We start from the raw sequence: 27,434 nt of genomic DNA on the forward strand, positions 1-27,434 counted from the left end.
CCTTGCCGAGTTCAGTCTGACCTTGAACTCAGATCCACTCCCCTCAGTCTTTAGGGAGTAAAGCTGGGTGTGTTCTATCTTGCCTGGGCCTAAGCTTTTCATGGCCCCTATGCCTCAAGTTTTTCATGTTGAGGTCTAAGTCAGAAGCTTGTGTCTTCCAGCCTCCAGATCTGTTTCACAGGTATGCACTCCATTTCAGACTTGTAGTTCATTCCAGATGGAGTCAAGTTGACTACAACCTTGTAAAAAAAAAAAGTTCTGAGGACTTTCTGTGCATCCTAGATCAATGTGCTATTACATGACCATGGTTTTGGCTTGAAACACTTTTAAATATTCCCTAATCCAATAGTGAATATTGCTGAACTACTTTCTTATATTTAACACCAAGATGATTCTTATAAACTATTAACAGCGATTAGCTTAAAATGAGATACTAGAAAATTAATTTTACTATATTGTGTGTTTTATTGTATTTGATCAGATCCACTAATGAAGCCAGGATGGGTATACAGAAAAACTTCTCAATGAAGATATTCACTGAGGACATCCCAAACTGTGACAGTGTATGTGAATACAAAACCAAACCTGATATTTCAAGTTCATGACTTGCAGAGAGACAGGCAGTTTGTAGAGTAATGGAAATGGGAGACATAAGGAGAGAGTGGAGGGGAGACATAGTGAGATTTATGTCTATAGAATATATATTTGTATGGCATGCACACATGTGACTTTTACATGTGATATATAGAAAGCACTGCGGCACAAGATTGATCCACAAGCTAAAGCAACAAAAAAGAGGAAATATTTTTCATAAGTGATTGAAAATTATGTCAGGGCATTGCATCAGCATATATTTCCAAGCCAAGTATTATTATACTAATTAAACTGCTTTTTCTCTTGAGTTGTTATTGCTTATATATTAACTCATGGGTTGTTCAACTATTATTTATTTTAAAATATTTCTGTCTAGTCATAAATAAATGTTATTTTATAATATAACCATAAAGAAATCTTAAACAGCAAAATATTATCAGGAATTAATTTGCTCTCCGCATCCACATGTTTTGCACCATTTTATCTCTTAAGCTCTGTCCTCTGCTCTTTCAGTATGTCTCTGTGCATCCTCACAACTGCTTTGGAAGAACAACTGCATAATCAGGGATCTTTATCTTAGAATTTATTTGAATGATCTAGGCATAGGGATTTCTTTTCATGTAACTTCTCCTTTGAAATCATTTTTACTAATTTACCCTTAGGGCATGTGTGTGTTTGTGTGTGTTTGTGTGTGTGTGTGTGTGTCTGTGAGTATGTCTGTGTGTGTGTGGTCATATGTGTGAATAGTATGTACAGTGATAGTCATGACCTAACACATATTACATAGTAGTTTTATCATTGAGTTATACACATAACTATTAAATACTTGTCTATTTTTTAGTACTTATATTATTGCTCATTCTCACTACTGTGTTCAGTGCAGATCAGAAACTTAACTTATGTAGCATGCAGAGCATTGAAGACCATCGCTACTGTAAAATAGAATAGAATGTAGCTCAAGAGGATCACAATCTCTCTGACTTTTATAAATGCTAATGTGTACAAAATGTACCTAGAGTCGATATTCTAACAAGTCACTGTTAAAATTTCAACACACTTACCAAGCTGTGTATAATGAATACCACAAAACTTGATATTCGTATTTTCTAGGTTATATAAAACAGTAAAGAGAAATTGTAGTATAAAAGTAATTACTAACCAGTGACATACATTAGGTTGACTGAAGCAAATGTGTCCTCAGGACAGCGAAGAGGAGAAGAGCAGATAGTCCTGTAGGGAACTGCTCTCTTGCCTCTGATGCTTGATTTCATCTATGGCAAATGCTCAGTATTGTACATGAGCAATCTCTCTGATGTCTTTCAACACCATGGTGACTTAGATCCAATTCCTGAAAAGTGAACATTTTTACTGATTTTTAACCACAACTCTAGTACTTTCATATATTATCCTTCCATAATTATTAAGAATTTTATAATTAGTAGCAATTTTTTTAATAATTAACATAATTATTACCTTTTGTGTAGTTCAGAAGATTGGTAATAGGTATGTACCTTATAGCTTTTCTTCACGAGATATGTTTGTTTCCCTTTTGTCCTTGAAGAGTTGTTTTCTTATTTTTATTATTAGATATATTCTTTATTTACATTTCAAATGATTTCCCCTTTCCTGGTTCTCCTCCCCCCCCCAAAAGTCCCATAAGCCATCTCTTCTCCCCTGTTCCCCAATCATCCCCATCACACTTCCCTGTCCTGGTATTCCCCTACACTGCTGTATCAAGCCTTTCCAGGACCATGGACCTTTCCTCCCTTTGATGTCCAACAAGGCCATCCTCTGTTGCCTATGCCTCTGGAGGTATGGGTAACACCATGTGTACTATCTGGTTGGTATTTTTGTCCCTGGAAGCTCTAGGAACACTGGGTGGCTCATACTGTTGTTTCTACTATGGCACTGCAAACCCGTTTTGGCACTTTTTCTAGCTCCCCCATTGGGGGAGAAAGATAAAAAAAAAACACATGGTCATTTCATTAGATGCTGAAAAGGCATTTGACAAAATCCAGCATTCTTTGTTGTTAAAAGTCTCGGAAAGAACAGGAATTCAGGGCCAATACCTAAACATAGTAAAAGCAACATACAGCAACCCAGGAGCCAACATCAACTAAACAGAGAGAAACTCGAAACAATCCTACTAAAATCAGGGAATAGACAAGGCTGCCCTCTCCACATTTATTCACTATAGTACTTGAAGCTCTAACTAGAGCAATTAGACATTAAAAGGATGTCAAAGGGATACAAGTTGGAAAGGAAGAAATCAAATTGTCACTATTTGCAGATGAAGTAACCTAAGAAACTCCACCAGAGAACTCCTACAGCTGAAAAATAACTTCAGCAAAGTGGCCTGATATAAAATTAACTCAAACATATCAGTAGTCTTCCTATACTCCAAGGATAGACTGAGAAAGAAATTGGGGAAATGACACCCTCCACAATAGTTGAAGAGTTGTTTTCAGAACATAAAAATATTCTTCTAATTTAAATAAATATCCTCTATCACTTTTCTTTCTCCATGTTCCCTCATGAATATTTAGCAATGATACTTCATATTTTTATCAATTCTTTGGTTGTTTTATTTGATTTTATGTTTATAGTTTGGCTTTTTAGGTTTGAGAGTTTTTGAATCATCTATGTATTTCATTACACTTAAGATAAACCTGTATTTTTTGCTATGGATGTATTAGGAAAATATTTTTTGCTATTCTTACTTAAGGATGTCTTTTCCTCCAATTTTTCCCTTTTTCTTATTCTTAGGATTGAATGTAGATCCCTCAGACTCTGTTCATATTTTAAAATATGTAGATGCAGATGATTTTACAATCATCTTTGATGTATAGAAATCCACTGCCAAATCACCTGCATGAATCCCAAGATATCCACAAACCACTCCCTAAGATGCACATACCTTCTCGTACTCTTGACTTCAAATACAAATATATAAAATATTGACTATTTGACTTTATATTGTAGAGATAACAACTAACTGCACTGTCCTCATGAGTCAATGCTATGCCATGGCTGGAGGAGCACATTTTACTATATTCCCAGGTGGCTTAAAGTAATCTGTTCTGAAATTCATTAGAGATAGCAACACCTCATTGTTTCACATCTAGTTTATGGATATATAATTTCAATATTTACAGGGTTTATATTTCTATCCTTTTAGAATAAAAAGGTATAGTTCCTTTTATCTACAATAAACATTTTTATGTATCATTGAACAATTATTGAAAGCCTATTTTTTCCTCAGAGTAGGAACATGTGATCTATTATAAGGTTAATCTTATCTCCTGAGAATTACTTACATATGCCTGGTTCTCTATGAGTCAAGAAATATATTAACATGTACAAAAACTCCCAGTTGCCTTTTCATTTTCATGCTTTAAAAACAGTATCTTTAGAATTATTTTGTTTAAAATTATAAACATCACCAGCATCAGGAAGAAATGCACCCATCTTTGCAATCATTAGGTAGAACTTAATATGTTCAAAATGCACTCAGAATGCAATATTTTACAATAAGGTCAAATAAAATCATATTTGAATTATTTTTCTATCTCTAGAAAACTATATTACTTTGTTGTTTTAAAATTATACAGAAGATTTAAGATATTAACAAAATATTAAAAGTTTTACTTTTCTTTAAATTAATTATGCATACTCTGTGTGTATGTGTGTGTGTGTATGTGTGTGTGTGTGTCTTCATGCATGTATGTATTTGTGTATGTGGTGTTGGAATTTGTCCTTCTAGCATATATGATTTTTGGGCCATGAGCTATATTTTCATCCACATTCATCTACATTTTGAGCAAATGCACACATTGGTTCCATCCTATTTACATTACACCAGAAGATCAGAGATGTTCTTCCACATTCTAAGATGTTTTTGCATAATTCTTAGTATATAGATAGCAAGATGTAAAATTAGTTAGTGTAAGGTATCCTTATCCTTGTTCATAAAATTCAAGTTACCTGTCATGTTGCAGTAGGGTCTTGGATAAATCTTCAGAAACACACACACACACACACACACACACAACATACTCTCTCACACACACACACAGACTCTCTCTCTCTCACACACACATACACACTCACACACAGACACAAAACATACTCTCTCTCTCTCACACACACACACAAAGACTCTCTCTCACACACACACACACACACACTCACACACACACACACACACACACACACACACACACAAAATTATTTTCAGGATAATAGATTATGCCCAGTGGTTAGAAAACAATAAATAAAAATGCTGTGAAAGATAATGGATTATGAAGTGGTTTCCTTTTTTCTTGTTTCAAGGTTGCTTATGGATAGCAAGGGGGCATTTGTGATATGTTTCTTATTTAAGGGACTGTTTCTTAGGCACTAACAATGCTTATTGCAGATAGCTGATACCTTAGAAACTATCTTCGTAAAGATATACCTACCTACTCACAGTCATACACTATAGTAATATATTAGAATTCGAGTACATCAGTGCTATCTTCTCAGATTCCTATCATTTTATTTCATGCTATTTACTTCTTGCTGTCTTCCTGGGTCTTTGTAGAAGATTCTAGCTGTGAGAAGCAATAGAGATCAAAAAATAAAAGCACCTTGCTTGTTTTGGGAGCATAAAGCAATAGAGGAATTCTAAAATGCTCATTTTGATTTCCTAGTTCTATCACCATTACAGATTTCATTACTGTATGTCTGTATACCATCTAACTATATACACAGCTTGACATGGAGAGAGTAATCACCCATCTTTGTTTGTTTTGTTTTTCATTTTCTTTTGTTTTTGTTTTTCTTTTCTTTTTTTTATTGCAGTTTTGCTATTCATCCTGACTTTCCTAGAACTGTACACATGGTGTACATGAAAGTAAGGATGTAAGTGATGGAAGTCTAAACAGGGAGGAAGCAAAGGGTTGTGCTCTATTCCAACCACCCTCCCCCTACCTGTCTGCTGACATAATGAGAGAATAATCAGGATGCTGAGCTCCTGCACCCACGGCTACTCAGTCTTGCTTTATTATACACAACCTGTTACAGTTAATGTTTGAATATCAAGTATCCACATAGTTAATTTTGTGATAAATATGTTAGACTGAAAGTCTTCCAGAGATATCGCAAGGGAAGAAAAGAAAATGTTTATTTTATATTAGAGTTAGATTACAGATTTTAGATTATTAGTAATGATTAGACAATAACCAATTTTATACTTATGAGCTTCAACATTGTTTTATACCATTCTTCTCTGTACTTTTCATAGCCTTTATGCATAAAAGCAACAAACATCGATACAGTAAATGAAATAATTATGAAGTTACTATCAATGATGAGAATACCCGTAAGTTATTTTCAAGTTCTTTGGGGTTAAAATTGAATTTTCCTTTTGAGATTCACATATCTGCAAAGGTGTATGCATATAAATTATACAGATGAAACTTCATCATGATAAATTTGCATATTTTACAATCTTCTCCTTTTGGAAGTAAAGGCATCTATAATATAATAATCTAGAGAGGGACCTTTTTCTTGAATTTCTTGTCTACATTTCCAAAGAAAGGAAACTTATAGCCCTATGTTATTGTGTGTGGGGTGTATGTGTGTGTGTGTGTGTGTGTGTGTGTGTGTGTGTATTGGTGAATTTCACTGTATATGTGTATATATCTCTCTATCACTTCCTGTGGGTTCGTATGATGAGTATCTGAGAAACAGAGAGTGTCACTCTGTTTCTCTGTCTCTATTGCTCTTTCTCTTTCTTACTCTTTCTCTCCTTCTATATTTGGGTGAGTAGATGTTTGAGTGTCTGCTTGAATGCATTTTTGTCCCTTAGCTTAATACTTAAAAACTCTATGACACACTTTCTTGGATTTACTCATGAATCAACAAGCAAGTATAATTAATGATAACTCCAATTAGATTATATTATCCTGGAGTTTGCTAGCAATTTCAACAGAATGTTCTATTTATATTATTGTTTCAATGGATCCATAATTCTGTATGCAATAATTATGTTGTGGAACTTCTTTCCAGTATCTGGCCTATTTTCCAGGTTAGACCCATCTTCATCTTCTCCACAGAATGGTTATCGCTAAATGAAAGCCAATGGTTGTGTGTACTCCTAGGCACCCTCAAAGCCTCTCTGTTTTTTGTTTCTTGGGGTTTATTTTGGCTATTTTTCTCACTGTTGCTGAAATAACTATATTTTTCAAATGTTCTTTATCAAGTCATCATAATCACAGTGAGTATATGACTCTATGGGTTCAAGGTTGTGTGTTCATGTCAAATCAATATTCAATATCCCACTGATAGACGGAGAGACCCTTGTGGGTCATTTTGTAATAATATTGGTCTTGGTTAGTGTTGATGGCCGAATGCAATTTCTTATTCTATAAGAATAAGACCAGTATTCTTGGTGGATCAATAGACGGAGTTTACTTCAGAGAGGAAAGGCAAGTACTTCTTGATTTTCTTCTGAAATCAGTCCTGATGACTCAAATCTGTGGTCAGAATATATGCCATTCATACTAGTCCTAATAATTTTCCTGCTAGAGAGCTGGAAATTGTAAGTAAAGAAAATCACTATATTATACAGGATTCTACTGTCAGATTATTTGTGACAGTTGGTTCTTTTTGGCTCTCAGAACAATGGAGATTACCAACTCTGGTTCCATCCTGGCCATGCAGAAGCTCCAAGACCACTGCAAGGTAAGTACCAGAGAAATCTAAAGAAGGACTAGCTGAGTTCAATGGTCTATCCCTGAAATCTCAGATTTTCATTATTTAGACTTACATTTAAGTACATACTAAAACAAAATTTCTAAATATTATGCCATTCATTATATTTATAATAACTTCATTGTAGCCTTCAGGCACATTGATAACCTCATTAAGATAGAGTCTGTGAGCTGACAAAAAAATAACAGATTCTACTGTGATTTTCACTTGAGAAACTTAATTTTCCTAAAAAGAAAAACAAAACTCTGAATATATCATTTCTGAAGAAAGTAACAACAAAAAAAAATGGGTAATCATTACACAAAATCCTACTAGCTAGAGAAATTTTTCATTGATTCCCAACAGTCACATGATAGCTCATAGGCATCCAAAACTATAGTTTCAGGGGATCAAATTCCCTGGTATGACCTGCTCAGTTATCAGGCTCTATATGGTACAACAGTATACATCTGAGCAAAACAATTACAAACAGAAACAAGTCTAAAATTTAAATGAAAACACATTCAAAGAATAATTCAGTGTCTTTGAGGAAACTGCGGTCACAAGACTTGTGTGTGTGTGTGTGTGTGTGTCCAAAGATTTCATGTAAGTGGCAAAAAAATGTGGCAAGTTTAAAACTTATTCAGTTTGCTTTGTTTTGGAGTTTTTGATCAGGGTTTAAAATCTGGAACAGTGGTAGGTTGGAGCAAACATCCCCCAAAGTTCTACAATGTGTCTGTGGACTTTGATTGTACATTTTTTTCTTTTTGTTCTTTTTAAAAGTCATTCCATTATCCATGAAATATATGGTTACAGGAAGTCCTTCCCCCTCCCCAAAGTCACCCACACTCCTAAGAGGAGGATGCTAAGTCCATTACCTGAGTCCTCACTGGGAAGGTGACAGTGTTGCTTCTGTGTAAATTGTGTACTGCATCTTTTTAAAAAATCTTCTGCCTTAGTACTTCTTTCTTTTTGTTTTTCACTTCTGCATGGTCAGCTATTGTGGGCTCCACTTTTTTGTGCTGCAACTTGATGTATGAAGGCTTTGGTCTCCCTGGGTGTGGGTTGAGGTGATGAGTCAGGCAGGGCTGTCCTTTACACTGACTTGTGACCATCTTAATAAAAGTGTACATGTTATAAACAAACATATTCTCTTTATTTTAAACTATGTAGATTCTGTTTCGTAATGAAAATTGTAAATGTGGCCATATGTGAGTCCATGTGAAATATGCAGTTCCCTATGACAAGCAATTTCCCCACTGAATGAGAGATCATATTCAGATTACTAGAGACTTCTTGACTGAATCACCTGGTGTTCCTTCTATTGTCTTTTTAAAAAATTTTCTCACTAGCTAAATTATTGCCAAATAAATAAGAGTAATAAAATGCTCAGAAGCATTTGGATAACAATTAAAATTCTGAGATCATTAAGTGTGCTTGCAAGGATTATCTTTTAAAAGTTAATTAAAATGTGAAATTTGAATGCATAAAGTGAACTACAGAAAAGAGACAGTAACAATGTCTTTTAGAGATCAGAGTACTTTGTTATTCAACATTTTCTCATGTATTATGAAGGACACTGGCAATATTTTGATTATTTGAAGGAAACTGAAACTGAACTACTTTTGTTTTTCTTCAATATTTATTTTCAGGATTTTAATACACTAGATAATAACCAGCTCAAACCAAACTGACACATTTGACTTTATATTTCTATTGAGTCCAAGCAGGTATGAAACTCCCAGTCCTTACTTTTTTAATCAATGAGTGCTGAAAATACAAGCATGGGCCAAAATCATCCAGTTTTTTTTTTTTTTTTTTTTTTTTTTTTTTTGCTTTTTATATGATGGACACAATAGCAGTACTCAGTCAGTGAAAAGACAAATATGGATTGGCACATTCTAAATAAATTTATTGAGTGAAATCTGTGAACTTGATATCAGTTTAATTCTAAAATTTGGAAGATCTTTGTACATCATGAATTTTTCAGAAATCCCAAGAACTTACTGCTCTTGTTTGTGTCTCACTATCACTTTGAATGTGTATTTCAACCTACAGGCCATACACCTAAAACAGGCAGGTCTTAATACTGTCAAAGTAGAAACAACAAATGTGCTCATGTGGATCTAAATAAAGTGATAAATTGAAAATTTTCTCCTTGATTTTAGAGTTCTCAGCTTACACATCCTTACTTTATCATAATATTCATGTCATTCTCCTAATGCTTAGGGACAGTCTACATTGTCCAGAAGAAAGTTGAGACAGAAAATAGAGTAGTGCTTGCCAAAACCCATTGGAAGCTCACACTCATTATGATTAGTTTCAATTTATATTCTTTTCTTTTTATAGGTTATGAGTATCTACAGGAGGTCATAATGACCCACCTTCAACACACCTACAGTAGAGTAAATTCAAAAAATTCTACAGCTTTTCCTCTCTTGCCTGGATTGCTTAGGCAAGACCTAAACTTGGAGGGGCAATTCATTTTAAAGCCCCGATACTCAGCTATAAGCCAGCAGCAGAGTAAGTCGTCTACCTTCCTTCAAGTGCCCTCCTAGTTGCCATTTCAATTTTGCATAAAATATCAATGCATGTTGACATTGTTGCTTACGGGAAGGGCACTGCAGAAAACAAACCCAATACAATACGCCCCAGGTCTAGCCGGAGATCTTTATATTCTGACATCAAGTCTAAACTTGATTTTTTTGGGAGAATATCCCATTTGTTCCAGACAGATAGTCACCATAAGCTGGAATTCCAAGATGCTATATGTATACAAGTGTGTGGGCACAGAGCTTTCATCTCATTAGAATACAATTTCATGTTGTTTCATGATTAAAGCAGAGAATGACCTAAGAACTGCATTTAAATTATTGTAAGAGGCACAGAAAGGATATATGTATGGAACTGGACATAATCTGTGTCAGACTAAAGTAGAAGTAACCTTGGTGTCCAAGCTCAGACTCTAATCTCATTTTCAATTACACTAAAAGCATATTTTTGTGTGTCTTCTACACCTGCAGTTGGATTTCAAATAGACTTAATACTTAAGTTCTGGGGCTTTTGAAATTGTCTTAAGGATATTTTTTTCCAAAAATATTTTCTTGTTTTATTATTTTATTATTTTCCACATTACTCCTAAGTATCCCCTTCATTGCTTTAAATTCTTGCTTTTCTAAAAAAAGTCATTGTGTGTATGTATGTGTATACATATGTGTACCTAAATACATGTCTATACAGATGCATACTTACACTAAAATTGATATATCCTATTCAGACTGTATCATATTACTTGTGTTTTTCCAGTCTTATTATTTTGTTTTGGACAAATAGTCAAAACTTTCTATATTGAGAAAGACCGTTTAATTTATATTTTGTTATATGACTCTTTTATTTACTTTTAATACTTTTGTTTTAAGTACCATATAAGTGTTCATTATGGTCTAGTTTTTGAAAAGATGTCTTTGAAGAGAAAAGTAAACTTTGATCTCAGCTTTGAACTTACACTACAGGAACTAGGGTCCCGAGTTTGACAAAACAGGCAGTCATGTATGCATTCCCATGAAGGAGGAATATTGCTGATGATAGAAATGTAACAATGGTCCTTCTAAAAGCTCATCAAGAAATCTAAGAATTGGAAGCGCTTCACTATGACATTTGAAGAAAATATAAAACTGATTGCTGTGAATAAAAATGAGGGTAGCTATGAAAATGGATATGACTTAGTGATACAACTGCCTGTACATAGTTCAGGGAACTTGCTCAATTGCATATCATTTATCTTATGATGCAGTGCAACATAATCTTGTGAGAATTCCCATGGGATCATGTCTTAGATACATCTCACAGATTAATAACAATGTAGAGTATAGGGAAGAAGAATATAAAGATGCTACAGGACGCCTAATCCATGACAACAGGGACATTATGCAATTGAAATTTGGTTTTTTAAAAGGCCATATTACAGGATTCCAGGTAATGATCTTATCTCCTCCTTAGAATCAACGGAAATACTGAAGAAGAAGGAAAGAACTTATAGGACACGATGCTTCCCCAGGGCCTATGTGCCCCATGAGGACCAAGGGTACACTGTCCCAAAAGTTAAGAAGAAGGGAAAACTCTTTGGTAGAGAGTTGAATTGGATCTGTAAGGATGGAAAATGGCCCACCGAAATTCTGGTAGGACTCACATGATTCACTTTTGGCTTTCCTAAGGAAAAATCTGATAAAAAGACCAGTGTTGCCTGATCTTTCAGAGTTAACAGTAGGGTGGGATTTGTACAAGTAAAGATTGAGAGTCCAAACCAGTTTGCAGTCCTTCTTGCCCATGCCAGCCCTTTCACTGCACCTGTGCACGCCATTGGTCTGCTTCTCCTGAGCCAATAGTGCTGGGCACTGCATAAAGAGTGACTGGTATTTCCCTTTCTTTCTCTCAGGACATCCTGTCCCTCTTAAGAGAAAAGGGCCCTACAGCAGTAGGTATATTTAGTATAGCTCCTAGTGATGTATTGTGCAAAGGAGTGAAAGAAAAACTCGACTCTGGGCAAAAGGTGAATATAAGAAAACACTCGGTGCACCTGGCAAGCTGGATTCTAAAGGTAGGGATCGTCCTTGCATCACATAGCCTCTGGATTCCTCTGAGTCTACATGAGTAGTTTCCTTCATCATGCATTCCCTTGAGTGATAGTAGATACATAAGAGGGAAATCTGGTAAGCTAAAAGGTTCTTCTGCTATTCATCACATAAGGAGTAGGGACTCAAACAAATATCCAGTCAGAATGAGCAGTAAAGTTACTAAAGTATCTTTCCTTTGATTTTCTCATGTGGCCATGTGGATGGTCACTTCATACTTGCATAGGAATGTCACCTGGTAGGCATGCCAATTCAGATGCATTTGACTGCCAGAGTTCTTCATTCTCTGTCTTGCACTACTGTTTTTCTGAGAAGCAGATTTCTCTTCCTCAGTATAGAGAATGTGACTCCTACATGTAACTCTTTGCTACACATATCAAGTAGGATGTCATAATCTGCTTGTCTATATCTCACAAAATATTGGTACAGAAATGCAGGGCCTCATGGCTGTGAAACAAGTATTCTTAATCAGTCTGCCATACCTTCACCACCATAAAATGATACTTTTTATTTGTTATTTAAATTAAAATTCAATTACATCATTTCACTCCTTCCTTTCCCTTGCTCTAAGTTTGTTTCCCCTTAGACTCCTACTTCTGCTAAAATACATGGCCGATTTTCATCTTCTGTTATTATTATATAGATAAAAGTGAGCCCACAAATATGTTCAAACAACCTAATAAGTCCATTATCATTGGTAGTATATGAACTATTTCTGAGGTAACTATGATTGGCTTACAAATTAGGGGCTTCCCTTTGAGAAATAAAAATTTCCTCACTCTTTGTAATATGTATGTGCATGTAGTTCTTTATCTAGAAGTTTGTTTTTACAAGATTTATTCATTCCCATTTAGAATTACTAACATTGATGACTTTTGTTCAGAAATTGTTTTGACAAGCATATTACATTGTTGAACTATCAAATGTGAAGCCTCTCCCACATTTCTAGGACTCCCAATGTCAAAGCAGATTTATTGATCTTCTGGTATATAATCTTTCTGACTCTTTTGACCAATGTTTGCAGCCCAGGGTTTAGGAGTTAGCGTATACTATGTATGCAGTTTGGCTTGAAGCCACAGGATATTTTGTTTTCTGTACCTTGAATAGCTGTGGTTTTCCATAATAGTTTCCATGCATTGCCAAGAGTACCTTTGCAAGCTACATTATCTGTAAAAATTATCTTAAATATTTGGAACAGACTATGGAATCATGCTTGTTTAGAGAAACTGTGATAGGACCTTCTCTAAGAGCCATGACCTCATATCTTCCCATGCTTCTAATAGTGGATATGATTTTCTGCACCTCAGAAATTAGATACTAACATAATATGGGTTTCTTTGTTATAGTTATCATCGTTGTATATTTCTGTCATGTAAAAATAGTATTTGGTCTGAGGTATTGATCTCTTAGGTATGCTAGTTCGCTTAGTTGTCCACTAGAGGACTTCGATCTAAAAAGAGATTTTTCAGCAATCTAAGCACATTTGAACATCAGCTCTTAGTTTTCCAGTTTTTATGGACAAATCTTACTGGCCCTACACATCAGTCAACATTCTACCTTGGGGAATGTCGGGGAGCTGTGAAGAAAGTTGGGACTATCCGAAATTTTAGAGTTGAATAAGTTTTCAGTAATCTCCATAATTTGTTTTCTGCAAAATATTTCTTCTCTCTATATAAGGAGTTTCTTCAAATGATTAAAGGCAGTCTATTGACCTCTCAGCTGTATGAGCACTGGCTTTCCATACCCGAAATGGTCAGCAATGAAGAAAAACTATCAACAGCAAAGAGGTAATGGCTGGCGAATTGTGTGAACAACATCAACCAAACATAAGTAATATTTGCTTATACACATTAGAGAATATATATCCCAAAAATATTCAGTAAAAATGCTGCCAGCAAAAGGTTTCAATTGTTCACAAACACGGAATACATTTGCAAACAGAGGTGTGACTTAGGGAGTCACAGTGGACCATGCTTATGATTATCAGTTTTGTACTACACTTAAATTTGTCATTTTGGCCCCACCCCTACCCTGATTCTGGAAAAACATTTAAGCAATATTTTGAATATACATTGTTACTTTCCTTTTATTTATGGAGGTCATTTCAAAAGATATAATTACTTTCCCCTTTTCTATATTTATAAATTGAGTAAACTTGTTTTTAACATAACTGTCTCTTTGTTCAGGCTTTTAGAAGAACTCCCGCCACTGAATGCTGCATTCCTGAGACAGATGTTTAGAATTCTAAATAAAATAGCCAGAAATTCCTCGATAAACCACATGCCAGCATACAGTCTCTCTGCTGCAATAGCGCCATTTCTTTTATGCCTTCCTAGATATGGAAATAAAGTACTGGCTACTGATATTTCCAAAAAGGTAATTGGCCATTTACTTTAAGCCTAGCTTTGATAAGCCTTTACAATGTGACAGAAAGACAGTATTACCCTCAGAGTCTGAGTTACTTTGTTGTTGATGATGATGATTTTGGCTTTGGTTTTGCTTCATTTTGTAAAATAAGTACATGTTTGAATGGCTTTCTTTTGGAGAGGAAGAATCATTGGTGCATTTTAAGTAAGTAAAATATGAATAGGTATTTGAGCTCAATGATGCAGTTTTTTTGTCAGTTGTGACTTAGAATATCCTTAGACGAATCCAGTGAGAATAAATGCTGTGAAATGAAAAAAAAAAAAAAAAAAAAAAAAAAAAAAACCCTGGGTACTGGGTTCACCAACCAAGAATGAATTCTGATGTAATCAGTGTAGAATTTGTAAAATGCTACTTGTTTTCATGATGGTTTCCTCAACAAAACAAAGGTAATGCAATTTTGGATCATTTTTATCAGGTATGGTTATTATGACTCCTGATTTCTGTAATTAAATATGGCCTTGACCTCTTGATGCTGGTTATCATTGGTTTAGAGAATTATAGAGTAAAGTATTCTATGGGACCTGCCTTTCAAATATTATAATAAAGTACCAGAATTTTTACAGTATTGGTATCAAATGGTTATTTTGATTCTCAGTATTTGAGCTTCTGATTCACTATTAATTGACCAACTGCCCTGGGACCTGAAAGGAATATATTATAGGACAGCCTAATTGAGAATAAGTATTCCTCATATTGCATAGGAACAAATATCCTAAGGAAAAAAAAAAGGGTTACAAAGAAACAAACACTGCAGATCCATAACTATCCAGTTTCTTCCATAGGCATTATTTTATTAATTCCCAGCATAATAAACCTGAGGATCAAGCTGTTACCATGGCATTTGCACTGAACCATCAGGGAAATATGAATGTTACCCCATAGATGGGTTTGCCTGTCTCTTGCCTTTTAGTTAGCCCATGGGACCTTTGAGTAGAAAGTTCCCTCCTTAGCTGTGCTTTTCTTTAAGCATCCTTACAAATATGCACAGCCATGAATGTGTCCAAGACAAGCAAGGTTAATCAAGTGGACAATATGTATAACATTCTGGGCCTCACAGGGTGAAAATTGGAAATCATCCTCTTATATGATATTGGACTGTGATGACCACACTTGAATATCTGATCTCATAATCATCTTTTAAATTTCTAAGAAGAAGCCCGCCTCGATACTTCATTAAAGCTAATGTTATCTCAGTATTTTAAAGTACATACTTTTAGCCTCCCAAATTCTTAAATAAAATGTGATTTGTAACTATGCAAAATGACAGAGACCCTTTTTGTTTGCCCTTTTTTTGTCCCAGATTTCTCTCGTAACATTCCTCATAGATAATTCTCCGAAACTGTTCGGGCTAGATATTGTTGCACTATGGTATGAAACCTCGTTTTATCATGGACCCGGAGGAAATACCTCATGTGACCAGGTTACTACATCTAATATCATCACCCGAAATGAACCAGAACATGGAGCCAGCAGCTGCCCCAAGGGGAGGACATACACCCCTGACCATGATGAACCAGTAATAAGTCAAGTGACTCCTCCTCTCTCTGAGGGCACTAACGGTGTGTATACATGTCCTACTACTATAAGTTAAAAGTTAGAATCGTTTAGCACTGAACTATGAATTTTATAACAAACAACAATGAAGAATTTGCTAAACCATGTGAAGGGACACTTCACCTGTGTGTTATAATTTCCTACTGCAAGAGATTCCCTCCATATTTTGGTACCTCTTTGCACTGGTCCTGAATTTATGCAAAAGGTAAATCCCAGAAATGAGAGTAATTGACTAAGTATATGTTACTTACTTTGATATAAAGGGTATTAATTTAGATGTGTATTATACATTGAATAGCAATTCAATACCAAATTGGGTTTTCTCTACCTGAAATGTCTGGCTGTCCTAAATCTTACTGTGTAGACCAGACTGACCTCAAACTCGCAGAGATCATCTTGGCTCAGCTTCTGAGGTCTGGGTATAAAGGCACATGCCAAAATGCTTTTCTTTTATGCAAGTTTTAAAATATAGCCTAATATACCAGTATGGGATTCATTGACACTGTGAACTCAGATTTGAGCTCTCAGTTCGGTGGGTTGTGAAGGGGGAAACCAAGGATTGTAATAAAAGTGCAGTCAGGCAAGTTGTGTGGTGAAATTCAAATACTATTGTTAATTTACAGTTGGCCATGGCAGTTCTGCCAGAAAGACACAGGTGGACTAAAAAATTGGTACTATTTTATCGCTTGAATCTAATACCTATATGCTTACCTTTCAAGACAAACCCTAAAACTACTAGGTATACTAGAACTGTGGCCATATACAACTAGATATCCAATGCCTTATGAAGTAATATCATGATTATAAATGTTATAATACTGATTATTTTTCTGTGTCTTTGTGGTGAAGCATAAGTAATGCAGGCTATAAAATGTGAAGGTCATGCAAGTGCTAAGTGAGTTCAATTACAATAAATAATGATTTTACTCCTTTATTAGAATCAGAGACTCAAGAAGATAATATGAATGCAACCCAGCAAACAACTTCTCAAACTCCTACTGCACCACCAAAAAACCAAGTATTTCGTACTTGTCCACGGTTTATATGCTTGGACAAAATGCTACCTTCTATACTTGTGAGTTTGTTTCATTTTGGGTTTCTAAACCTGTCCTATTTCCCATAATTTCTGGGAACCTATTTTCTAAGTAAACTATTTCACCAAACTGATGAATATACAGATAACCTATTCATGAGGTCAGATTCTTTTAAAGTAGAAATAAAACCTACTGAAGTTAGAGTCTTCTAATTTAATGAAAAGTGAAAATTTGAAAAGAAATAGTATTCCCATGTTTTTCACTGATTTCAGCAAAGACCCAAACTCACCAGCTTGTTGGATGCAATGGATCTTTGGAATTGCCCAACTATCAATATTTTGAACTGTGTTAGGACTCCATATTACTCTAGAGTCTACCTTGGTGTTATTGCCTCTGGTATTACTCAATCTTATAATCAAAAATATCTATAGATTACTATCTGATATTAACAATAAATTAGATATATACATGTTTTTTGCTATACATTGATCTTTTTATACTACTGCATTCTATGAAATTGTCGCCTAATAGGCTTAGTCTATCTTAAATATGCTTCTAGATTTCCATTGGAAATATTCATTTACTGTCCAGCATCTCTTTTAGCTCTATGCCTGTGCCAGGAATTTATGCCACACGTGAACAAGTTTATCATGTTAGACACATGAGAATTACTGCCCATTCCTTAGGTATTTTAGATCAGGATAATTTTGTCATCAATAACTGTAATCATGTAATCAATTAAAATGAAAGAAAACATGGAGTAAATCTGTGTATGGTCCTCATTTTTACAGAGTGAAACCATGGTAGAACAACTGAAAATTGCTTGGGTTCTTAAATGTGACAGCATCTTTCGATAAGGATGATTTAAAATAAGAAGTCACCAAAGAAGGAAATAAAAGTCTCAGAAGTATAGTGGAAAAGGAAAGATTTCTTTAAAACACAAATGCCAGTTTTCACAGTAGAGGTCAGGGTAGACAGGAAGCCAAATAGTGATGTGATCTCTGAAAGAGAACTATCCCAATAGTTACTTGGAATGGCATGCTCTAGAAAGAACTTCAAAAAGCAAAGAAAAAGTAAGAGAACACCATTCACCAAAATGCTTCGGTGACTAGAAGTGTGATTCAATCTGGAGGGTTGTTTAATTACCAGAAACCCTTGATGATTCAAATTGGGAAAAATGGATTAGGGAAAGAAATATATTTGGAAGCTAAAAAAGAAAAAAGTGAAATGTCCTCTTCATTTCTTTCAGTTGTAGCTATGCATCCATGATTGCCATGACTCTGGTTTACCTTCAAAGACCTATTTGTGCTTTAGCTGTTTGGATCTGTTATAATAGAAGCTTGTCCTTATCCCACACAGGATATGATATCGGTCATTGAGGAAAAAGGACCAGAATCAGAAGAAGTATTCCAATCCATTTCCGATAGATCACACTTGGTCCTGAAGGATAAGATCTATACTGAGCAACACATCAATTGGGACCAAGAATCCGTACTCACAGTAGCTTACCTTTTAAAGGTAAGGCAGTATTTTGCATCACCAACATTCAGCATCCCTCTAGAGATGCATATTCTGTCCTTGAGATTACCAGATCATGACAGTTTTCTTGAACTATGGATACATGATCTCCGAATAAGAGTCACTTTAGGTAAAAGTGTGACAAGCTCAAAGATTCATCACAAAGACACAGGTGAACACTTTCTGTTGGAGGTTAACTTTCTCATACATCAGATGGGCTTTTTTGGCATTACGAATGTTCCCACTGATTTCACCTCTCTAACTATGCCACCTGAATTAATAATAGAACAAGTAATAATAGTAATAAAAGTGTGTTTTACACGATGCATGTCTTAAATCATACTTACCACACAAACTTAAATAACAACAGTACAAAATAGCTGTTTTACCACAGACTTGTAATGTGAGAGAATTGCATGTTGCCAATTCTATATCCAGTCCAATATCTATGTCCAGTAGATATATAAAATTGTTTTCCTTCTCTAACAAAAAATAAAGCAGTATTTTCACTTTTTCCTGATATTGCCATCCTAACCCCATGTCAAATACTGAAGAATTAGCCTAACTTACTTCTAAGTAGTCTAATATGCTTAACTTCTCAGTGAGCAGCAGTAACTCTAGAGCAAATATCATTGTTTGATTTTTATTTGGGGCATGATCTGAGATTGCCTCTAAGTAGACTGGAGCTATGGCCCCAGACATCAAGAGAAAAGATAATGCTCTGAGAGTAGCCATGGTTAATAACGTTAGGCAATGGTAACAAATGATCCCCCCTTGGCCCTCGAGCTTGCCAAGTGCATCTGGCTCTCATTGCCAGAAACCTGGGACCACATCACAGGGAGGAAAGTGAAGATCAGTAACTGGAAGTCATGTGTATTCACAGCAATTTAAAGGTACAGGAACACCTGGGCACCTTCCATTTGTCTGAATTTCTATCCTTGATACAATGTGAAAGTTAATTGTGGCATTTCAAACAAGTTGCTGCTTACAATTAATTTAAATAGTTGAATATTTACACATTTTAATTGAATATTTACATGTTTTAAGAATGGATGTGAAACTGTGAGACATTCTCACATGTAAAACAGTGTGCTTAAGTAAGGAAGTTCACCACTATTCCAGGTGTACCCAGAGGCATACATGTATATTACAACTTTACTCTCTGTGAACTGAAAGTACAAGTTCACCTAATTATACAATCAGAATGAAGCATTTCCTGGCCCTGTCATTTTTGGATGGTTTTTTATTTTCAGAGGGAACACTTTGCTTTTTGTTTGTTTTATTGTTTTTTTAATACTTACTGTTCATTTTTTCTTCTTTTAATATTACTATTATTACTACCAATTTATTCATTCATTTATTTATTAATTTTCATCTTGAAACTGCTACACTCTACCTCTTCATCCTTTATGAGTCTCTTTCCTTCTCCTCTGAGCAGGTCAAGGTCCCCATGTGTTATCCTTGCACCCTGACAAATCAATTCTCTTCAAGGTTAGCACAACTTCTCCTACTGAGGCCAGCTGGGTGAGGGGTTTCCACAGACAGTCAACAGTTTTAGGGATAGACCCTGTTCCAAATGTTGGGGGACCCACATGGTGTCCGAGCTGCACATTTGCTACATATATGCCATATGTCACAGCGCAGCTTCTGTATGCTTTTTGGTTGGTGTTCACTTCTTGGCAGCTCTCAATGGTCCACGGTAGTTGAGTCTGTTGATCTTCTTGTGGAGTCCCTATCTTGATCGGGGCCCTGAATTCTTTCCTCAATTATTCACTAAGAGTCCATGAGCTCTATCTAATGTTTCCCTGTGGGTCTCTATCTGTTTTAGCCAGCTGCTGGGTGAAGTCTCTCAGAGAGCAGTCATGCTAGGCTACTGTCTGGATATCCCACAGAGCAGCTGACCTCCATTGAGACAGATAGAATTTCAGGCTGTGAGTTGGAAAGCATATCCCTGATTTCAGGTAGTAGGGTGGACTGAAAACCAGGAAAGGCAATCAGAATAGACAGTAGGGTTATTTCATTGATGCTGCAGTCAGAACTCTGATTCTTTGCTTCTACTCTTAGGTAAAAACACATAGGCTCCTGCCTTTAGTTTCCACTTTTATAATGCATAATGCATGGAATTATTGATATGCAGGATATGGAACCCCCAAACAGATTGTGACACACAAGTTAACAATCCCTGGTCTAACCTCCTATTTTTAAACAAAACTTTTTTCAAATACTTTCTACAATGTACATAGACCATTAATTTTCTTGTGTTTTTTTCATTATAAAAGGATTTTATTAGAAACATACAAGGAAGCTTACTTTATTCAGATTTGTATGAAAATTGGCTTAGTGTCCTTGATGAAGAATCCCTGCTTGGAAAAATTTCAACTATACGAAGGTAATGACATAGTATACACTTGGGGAAATGCCCAAAGTTAGAAGTAATGCATTTTGAGATATATGGGCTTGTCTTTATAGGATTATAAGCTGGAATGATGTCCCAAGACAAGAAGTTTCCTTTGCTAAGACATGTATAGTCACTTTATAAACAGGTGCATTTCTCACACAAGTGTGTTGTACCATGTCTGTAATCCAACCACTTGAGAGTCTTCTAAATTATAATGGTCATGGTGTGGAAGACAGCTTATGCTACGCAGTTGTGTGCAAGACAGATTAGAACATTGGTTTGAATTCCTGAGTGAGACAAGTTAAAAGAAGTATATAAGTATAATAACTGTGGGCTATTTGTATCCTAATACTATTACCATAGTATTGTAAATATTGAACATTTAAATACATATATCATTAATTAGAACGTGAAGCTATTACTAAGTTCTTCCTTCTCAACTATAACTACCTAGATAAGTCTGGGTCAGGTATAGCTTTGACTTCTTTGGGTCATTTCCCTGTATCCATAGAATGATTTCTTAAGTACCAGGACTTTGAGCTCCCATTTCTACCCAGGACTCCAGTATCTCTGCCTTATCTATAGCAGAAGCTTTTATGCCTGCATTGTGTAGGGTCACTAGTGCGCCTTCTGCTCCTTGTGTTCCAGAGTGTCACAAGAGTGCTGCATGGATTCATAGTAAGTTGGATATTAAATGTGCCCCCATGGTGGTTAGAAAGATGGTTCATTGTTTGGCAACACTTTTTTCCATACACAGAACACACAACCTGCAACAAGTTTCATTCATTCATTCTATTTCCAGAGAACCTGACACCTTCCTCTGGGTTCTGTGGGTAGCAGTAATACATGTAATACAGAAAAATGCATACATAATTTTTAAAGTTTCCCATAATTCTATAGGGGAAATTGATTTTCAGATAATATTTTAGCCAACAGTAGCAATATTTTACCTAAAATCTGTATTTTGGGGTGGGGTCATTCATTTGTTTATATTAGTGCACATGCAGAAGCTATGCATGCAGTCGATGGCATAACTATATCCAAAGTTCCATTTCTTTTTATTAGATATTTACTTTATTTACATCTCAAATATTATTCCCTTTCCTCATTTCCTCTCGGAAAACCCCCTATCCCATCTTCCAGACCCCTGCTCACCTATCTACCCACTTCCACTTTCCTGTCCTGGCATTACCCTTCAGTGGAGCAGCAAGCTTTCACAGGACCAATGTCCTCTCCTCTCATTGATTTCTGAAAAACCCATCCTCTGCTATATATGTAGCTGGAGCCATGGGTCCCTCCATATGTACTCTTTGGTTGGTGGGTTAGTTCCTTGGAGCTCTGGTTACTGGTTGGTTTATATTATTATTCCAGCCTATGGGGCTGCAAAACCCTACAGCTCTCTAGCTCCTCCATTGGGGACCCTGTGCTTAGTCCATTGGTTGGCTGTGAGCATCAACTTCTGTCTTTGTCAGGCACTGGCAGAGCCTCTCAGGAGACAGGTATATCGGGCTCCTGTCGGATAGCCCTTGTTGGCAGTCACAATAGTGACTGGGTTTGGTAAGTGTGTATGGGATGAATCCCATGTGGAGCAGTCTCTAAATGGCCTTTCCTTAAGGTTCTGCTCCACCCTTTGTGTCTAAATCTCCTCCCATGGGTATTTTGATCCCCCTTCTAAGACAAATGGAAGTATCCACACTGCGGCCTTCCTTCTTCTTGGCCTTCATGTGGTCTGTGAATTGTGTCTTGGGTATTCTGAGCGTTTTGGTTGATATTCACGCATCAATGAGTGCATAAGATGTGTTTGTTTTTCGTTTGTTTGATTGGTTGGTTTTGGGTTACCTCACTCAGGATATTTTCTAGTTCTACCCATTTGCCTAAGAATTTCATGAATTCATTGATTTTAATAGCTGAGCAGTACTCCATCTTATAAATGTACATTTTCTGTACCTATACCTCTGTTGAGGGACATGTGGGTTCTTTCCAGCTTCTGCCTACTATAAATAAGACTACTATGAGCATAGTGGAGCATGTGGCCTTATTGTCTGTTGGAGCTTCTTCAGGATATAAGCCAAGGAGTGGTATAGCTAGGTCCGCTGGTAGTACTATGTCCAATTTTCTGAGGAATCAACAACCCGATATCCAGAGTTGTTTTACCAACTTGCAATCCCACCAGCAATGTAGGAGTGTTCCTCTTTCTCCACATCCTCACCAGCATCTGCTGTCCCCCAAGTTTTTGGTCCTGGCAATTTTAACTGGAATGAGGTGGAATTTCAGGGTTATTTTGATTTGCATTTCCCTAATGATTAAGGATGTTGACAATGCAGCATTACTTGTCAGACAATCAACAGTAAAATTTTCCTTTGTCTATATAGTATTCTACGGAAGATGCCACAAGCAAATTACATTGTTCTTAAACAGCTCATTCGTGTGCTATTAAAAATTAAAACTTCTGCCAAGAATACTCTAGACAGCTTCATCTTATCTATCCGTATAGCCCCACATGTGTTATGGGATCAGACTTGTGTGAACTCATTATTTGGAAGTGACATTCCAAAAAAGGTAAGAGGATCTGATTTTTCCCTTTGAGAACAAAGTAGTCATTGTGATCAAGAAATTGGGAGTACCTCAGAAAGGTCAGCGATGTTAAAGGAAACCCTAAGATTGCATTATTCTGGAGTGGGAGATACATTGATCTATTTCAGGAAACATTGGGAAGGGAGATTGTTAATATAGTTTGAAGGAAGTGAATCATTTGTTTTTTGTTCTTTCTTTCCTTTTTACTTTTTTTTCAGATATTGATCTTAGATATTAATGTTTTACCCAATAATATGCTGCATGTATAATGGTAGTTCAAGAAGACTACAGTAAAGTTGAAAAAAATCCCTATTACCTAGTGTTTCACTTGTTTGATTATTTACTATTACAGCTGTACTTTGGAGCACATGATAGTTATTCTTTATCATTGTGAGACTATTAAAATTATGAATTACCCTAACTGCACTACTGGTCATAAAAAAGAACATTGCATACAATTTTATATAGAGATATAGATATAGATATAGATATAGATATAGATATAGATATAGATATAGATATAGATATAGATATAGATATAGATATACACAGACATATATACATATACATATATATATGCATATGTATACAGACATATATACATATAGATATATGTATACATATATATGTATACATATATATATATACATACAATATGTAATATAATGAATAATGATGAACATGTACTCTATCTTATATAATATAGTTTCTAATATTTTAGCACTAACTTCTACTTATATAAAATAGAAGTATATGTTTGCATTATTTTGGGTACATTTTTAGGTACCTTAATATTTTGCTTTATTTATCTCTTCCTTTTCCTAGAAAGCTATATGCATTTATATTTTTCATCACTTTAATTATTTAGTTTTAATTCTGATTGCAGTACACTACTCTAGGTCTCATCCTCACGACCCCCTCTTCCCTCAGTTTAATTTTAATTTAAAATTTTATTTATGTTTTAATTTTTTTAAAGTTTGGGGGAAGTTACGAGGGGAGAGTGTAGATATGGATGGACTAGAAAATGAGTGTTACTGGGTTGCATGATGAGAAATTCACAGAGAATCAACAAAGGACTTACCAATGAATGAAGTCATGGTGGTATTACTCACCATGGAGTAGAGTAGACCAATGAAAAGCTCCTTCAATTTAGAAAGTGTCTTAATTTGCTACTATTATGATAAAACACTGAGGAAAATTCTGGAGGACAGGTTACACTTCACAATATACTTCTAGTTACCAGTTAACTACTGAAAATGTCAGGGCAAAACCAAAGCGAGGCAGGAAGCTGGAGGCAAGAACTGATGCACAAGCTGTGTAAGAGTGCTTGCTGCCTCTTTTCCTGCACCTCCTATCTCTCTTTGTCTCAGTAATAGCTCCTGGGTGGCACCATCCTGGAGTTCTGGGACCTATAAATTCCATTGTTAATCAAGAAAATATTCCACAGACTTTTCTACACAATGGGCCAATCTGTTGTCTCAGTTTCTCAACATAGATCCCTGTTCTCACCAAATTCTTCATTAGTCATTTTTCTATTGCTTTAGTAAAACACCAGGACCAAGGCAACTCATAGAAGTAAATGTTTATTTGGGACTTAGAGATTTAGAGACATTACCATCCTTCAAATTCATGACAGAGGAGCATGGCTGCAGGAAGGTAGGGCAACCAAACAGGAAGCAGAGACCTGGTGGCTCTCATCTTAGGCAGCAAATGTGAAGCATAGAGAGTACACTCCAAATGGCACCTGACTTCTGTGACCTTACATTCTAACCTATGACATACTTCCTCCAGAGATGTCAAGTCACTAAACCACTCAAAAGATTTCACAAAGATGGTACCATATATTGAGATGCCTGAAATTAGACAGGCATCACATTCAAAATATCACAATGAAACTCCACCTCTTCCCCATTCCCCTGCATAAAATCACTAATTCAAGAAATCTTTGAAGTCATTACTGTGATTCACTCACAGTTATTCTGGCAGCATATCAGTTCTGAAATGTTACATTGCTTTAGTAGTTCCCCTATTCTTTGAAGTATGTATGAAATTTTAACATGATAAAGTAAGTTGCGAAGAACTTAAGCATCTCCATTTCAGACAGAGACTTAATTTCACAGGTTCATATCTGCTCAAAGTAACTGATATTTTCCTTTTCATTTTGGAATTCATTTTTTTATCGATTTCAATTTGGTAAACTATGTAAAATTACAGAAGATCTTGTTTTTTTTCCCTTGTGTTACAGATCTCTGTTATACAAATCATGATTGATAACTTTGCAGATATATTTGGAGAAGATGACCCTATAATTTGTGACAACAGTCAGAAGAGGTCAGATGACATAAAGACTACAGTAAATACTGCTGGTAAGTCAAAAGCTTTGAAATACTGATGAATTAAAGGTTTCATCTGCTTCTTCTCAAGCAGAAGTTCCTAGAGATTAAGAGAAATTAGTCATTAAACAGATGGAAGGATGATATTCTCTGATTTCATAAATTTGTAAATATCAAAGCCCTATTGTAGCCTATTATATTAAAACGTGGGAAAAGATTTTTAAACAATACTTTCATTAAATTATATATTAATATGTGTATGTATACATAGGTATGCATAAAGACACACATACACACACATACACACACACACTCACACACACACACACTCACACACACACATATATTCTTTCATACATGCATGTAGGACAGAGGAACTCCTTACTTAGACCCTGTACAAATTCCAGCATATTACCTGTTATATTTCTCACCTTTCTTCCCATGGTCCATAAGTCATGTAGGATATCTTGGATATGAAATTATTTTTAAAAAGTTCACTTAGAAACAATTATTCAATTTAAAAATTCATTACACATACTCCCAAGAGTGAACAATGTGCCAACAAGCTTTGCTATTCTTGGACAGAAACACTGATGTTTAATTTCATTTGATTCATAATCTTGCCAAATGCTTAGCATTTGGTATCAATATGAAGTTGCACAGGATCCACTACAACACCTATGTGAGGAATCTTAACAAATAACACATTCAGGAGCAGATATATTGTTAACTCAAGAAGCTTTTGTGTACAGTTCAGAAAATATATTGAAAACTAGTCTGATCTGAAGTGGGGTGAATCTATCATCAGAGAATGTTTTTCTAACTAAGACATTTCTTGACTTCATTTAGCAGGGGACAACGAAACAACTGCAACATATGACTTTCCACAAAGGAAACTTCCTCATGACTAAAGAAGGTTCCTGTCATTCTATTTCAATAAAAGAAACAACTTCAATTATACATTTACCCATATTATTTATTACAAATAGATTCACTCACTATTTATTTCAAGTTATGTATTACATATTCTTATCTATTATAATAAATTGAATTAAATTGTTATTGCTTAGACTCGAATATGCCTGATTCATGATTCTCCATAGTATTTGTAAAATGGCATTTCCAGTACTCTCCTCCACCTCTCTTACTCAGGCACCTATATTCATGCAACAGATCCACTAGAATCACTTTATTAATTTTTTCTTCCAAACTACAATCAAAACGGCATTTTAAGTCCTGCACAATAATTTTGTTAATAGTAATTATTGTCCTATTTCTGTGAAAATGTACTCTACTAAATTATTTACATTAGGAAAATAGCTCATTTTTTTGAGGGCTCAAGATATCAACATACAGCAGTTCTAATGTCAGGAGGTTGTAGCTAGTGAAGTCGTTCACATAATTCAGAAGCAGAGGACAATAAATGTTAATATTCAGTAAGTTTTTCTTTTTAAACATCCCAGGAACCATGAAAGGAATAGTAGAACCTAGTTATACTATTGGTTTGGCCACCAGTTACTTAAGCATAGACAGAATCTAAGGACCATAAATACACCCTCAGTGTCATGTCCAGAATCTTTTTTCAGAGAGAATTCTAAATAGAATTCCATTAATGATCAGCATTAATCATCACACA

The 27,434-nt window shown here is 35.4% G+C and overlaps 2 protein-coding genes across 2 annotated transcripts in view; both read left to right on the top strand.

Annotated features, from left to right (window-relative positions):
- Positions 1 to 27,434, top strand: part of LOC127683492 (rho GTPase-activating protein 20-like) — a 785,040-nt gene that overhangs the window by 346,971 nt on the left and 410,635 nt on the right. The gene's annotated exons all lie outside the window — the stretch shown is intronic.
- LOC127683500 (rho GTPase-activating protein 20-like) lies at positions 6,574 to 26,860 on the top strand. Its single transcript, XM_052180795.1, has 13 exons — positions 6,574 to 7,320; positions 9,679 to 9,852; positions 11,329 to 11,507; positions 11,765 to 11,926; positions 13,638 to 13,747; positions 14,147 to 14,336; positions 15,688 to 15,946; positions 16,880 to 17,016; positions 18,335 to 18,493; positions 20,773 to 20,882; positions 23,386 to 23,450; positions 25,711 to 25,831; positions 26,648 to 26,860. The coding sequence occupies exons 2-11, from the start codon at positions 9,705 to 9,707 to the stop codon at positions 23,435 to 23,437; spliced, it is 1,506 nt and encodes a 501-aa protein (XP_052036755.1). The 5' UTR covers positions 6,574 to 7,320; positions 9,679 to 9,704; the 3' UTR covers positions 23,438 to 23,450; positions 25,711 to 25,831; positions 26,648 to 26,860.

The sequence above is a fragment of the Apodemus sylvaticus genome, chromosome 4 (assembly GCF_947179515.1).
Source record: "Apodemus sylvaticus chromosome 4, mApoSyl1.1, whole genome shotgun sequence".
Classification (NCBI taxonomy): Eukaryota; Metazoa; Chordata; class Mammalia; order Rodentia; family Muridae; genus Apodemus; species Apodemus sylvaticus.

What these genes read in the sequence shown, in the direction of transcription:
- LOC127683500 (XM_052180795.1), top strand. Translation starts at nt 9,705, where the DNA reads ATGACCCACCTTCAACACACCTACAGTAGAGTAAATTCAAAAAATTCT. An exon ending in AAACTATCAACAGCAAAGAG is followed by an intron (nt 13,748 to 14,146) that starts GTAATGGCTGGC and finishes CTCTTTGTTCAG; the next exon opens with GCTTTTAGAAGAACTCCCGC. An exon ending in TCTCTCTGAGGGCACTAACG is followed by an intron (nt 15,947 to 16,879) that starts GTGTGTATACAT and finishes CTCCTTTATTAG; the next exon opens with AATCAGAGACTCAAGAAGAT.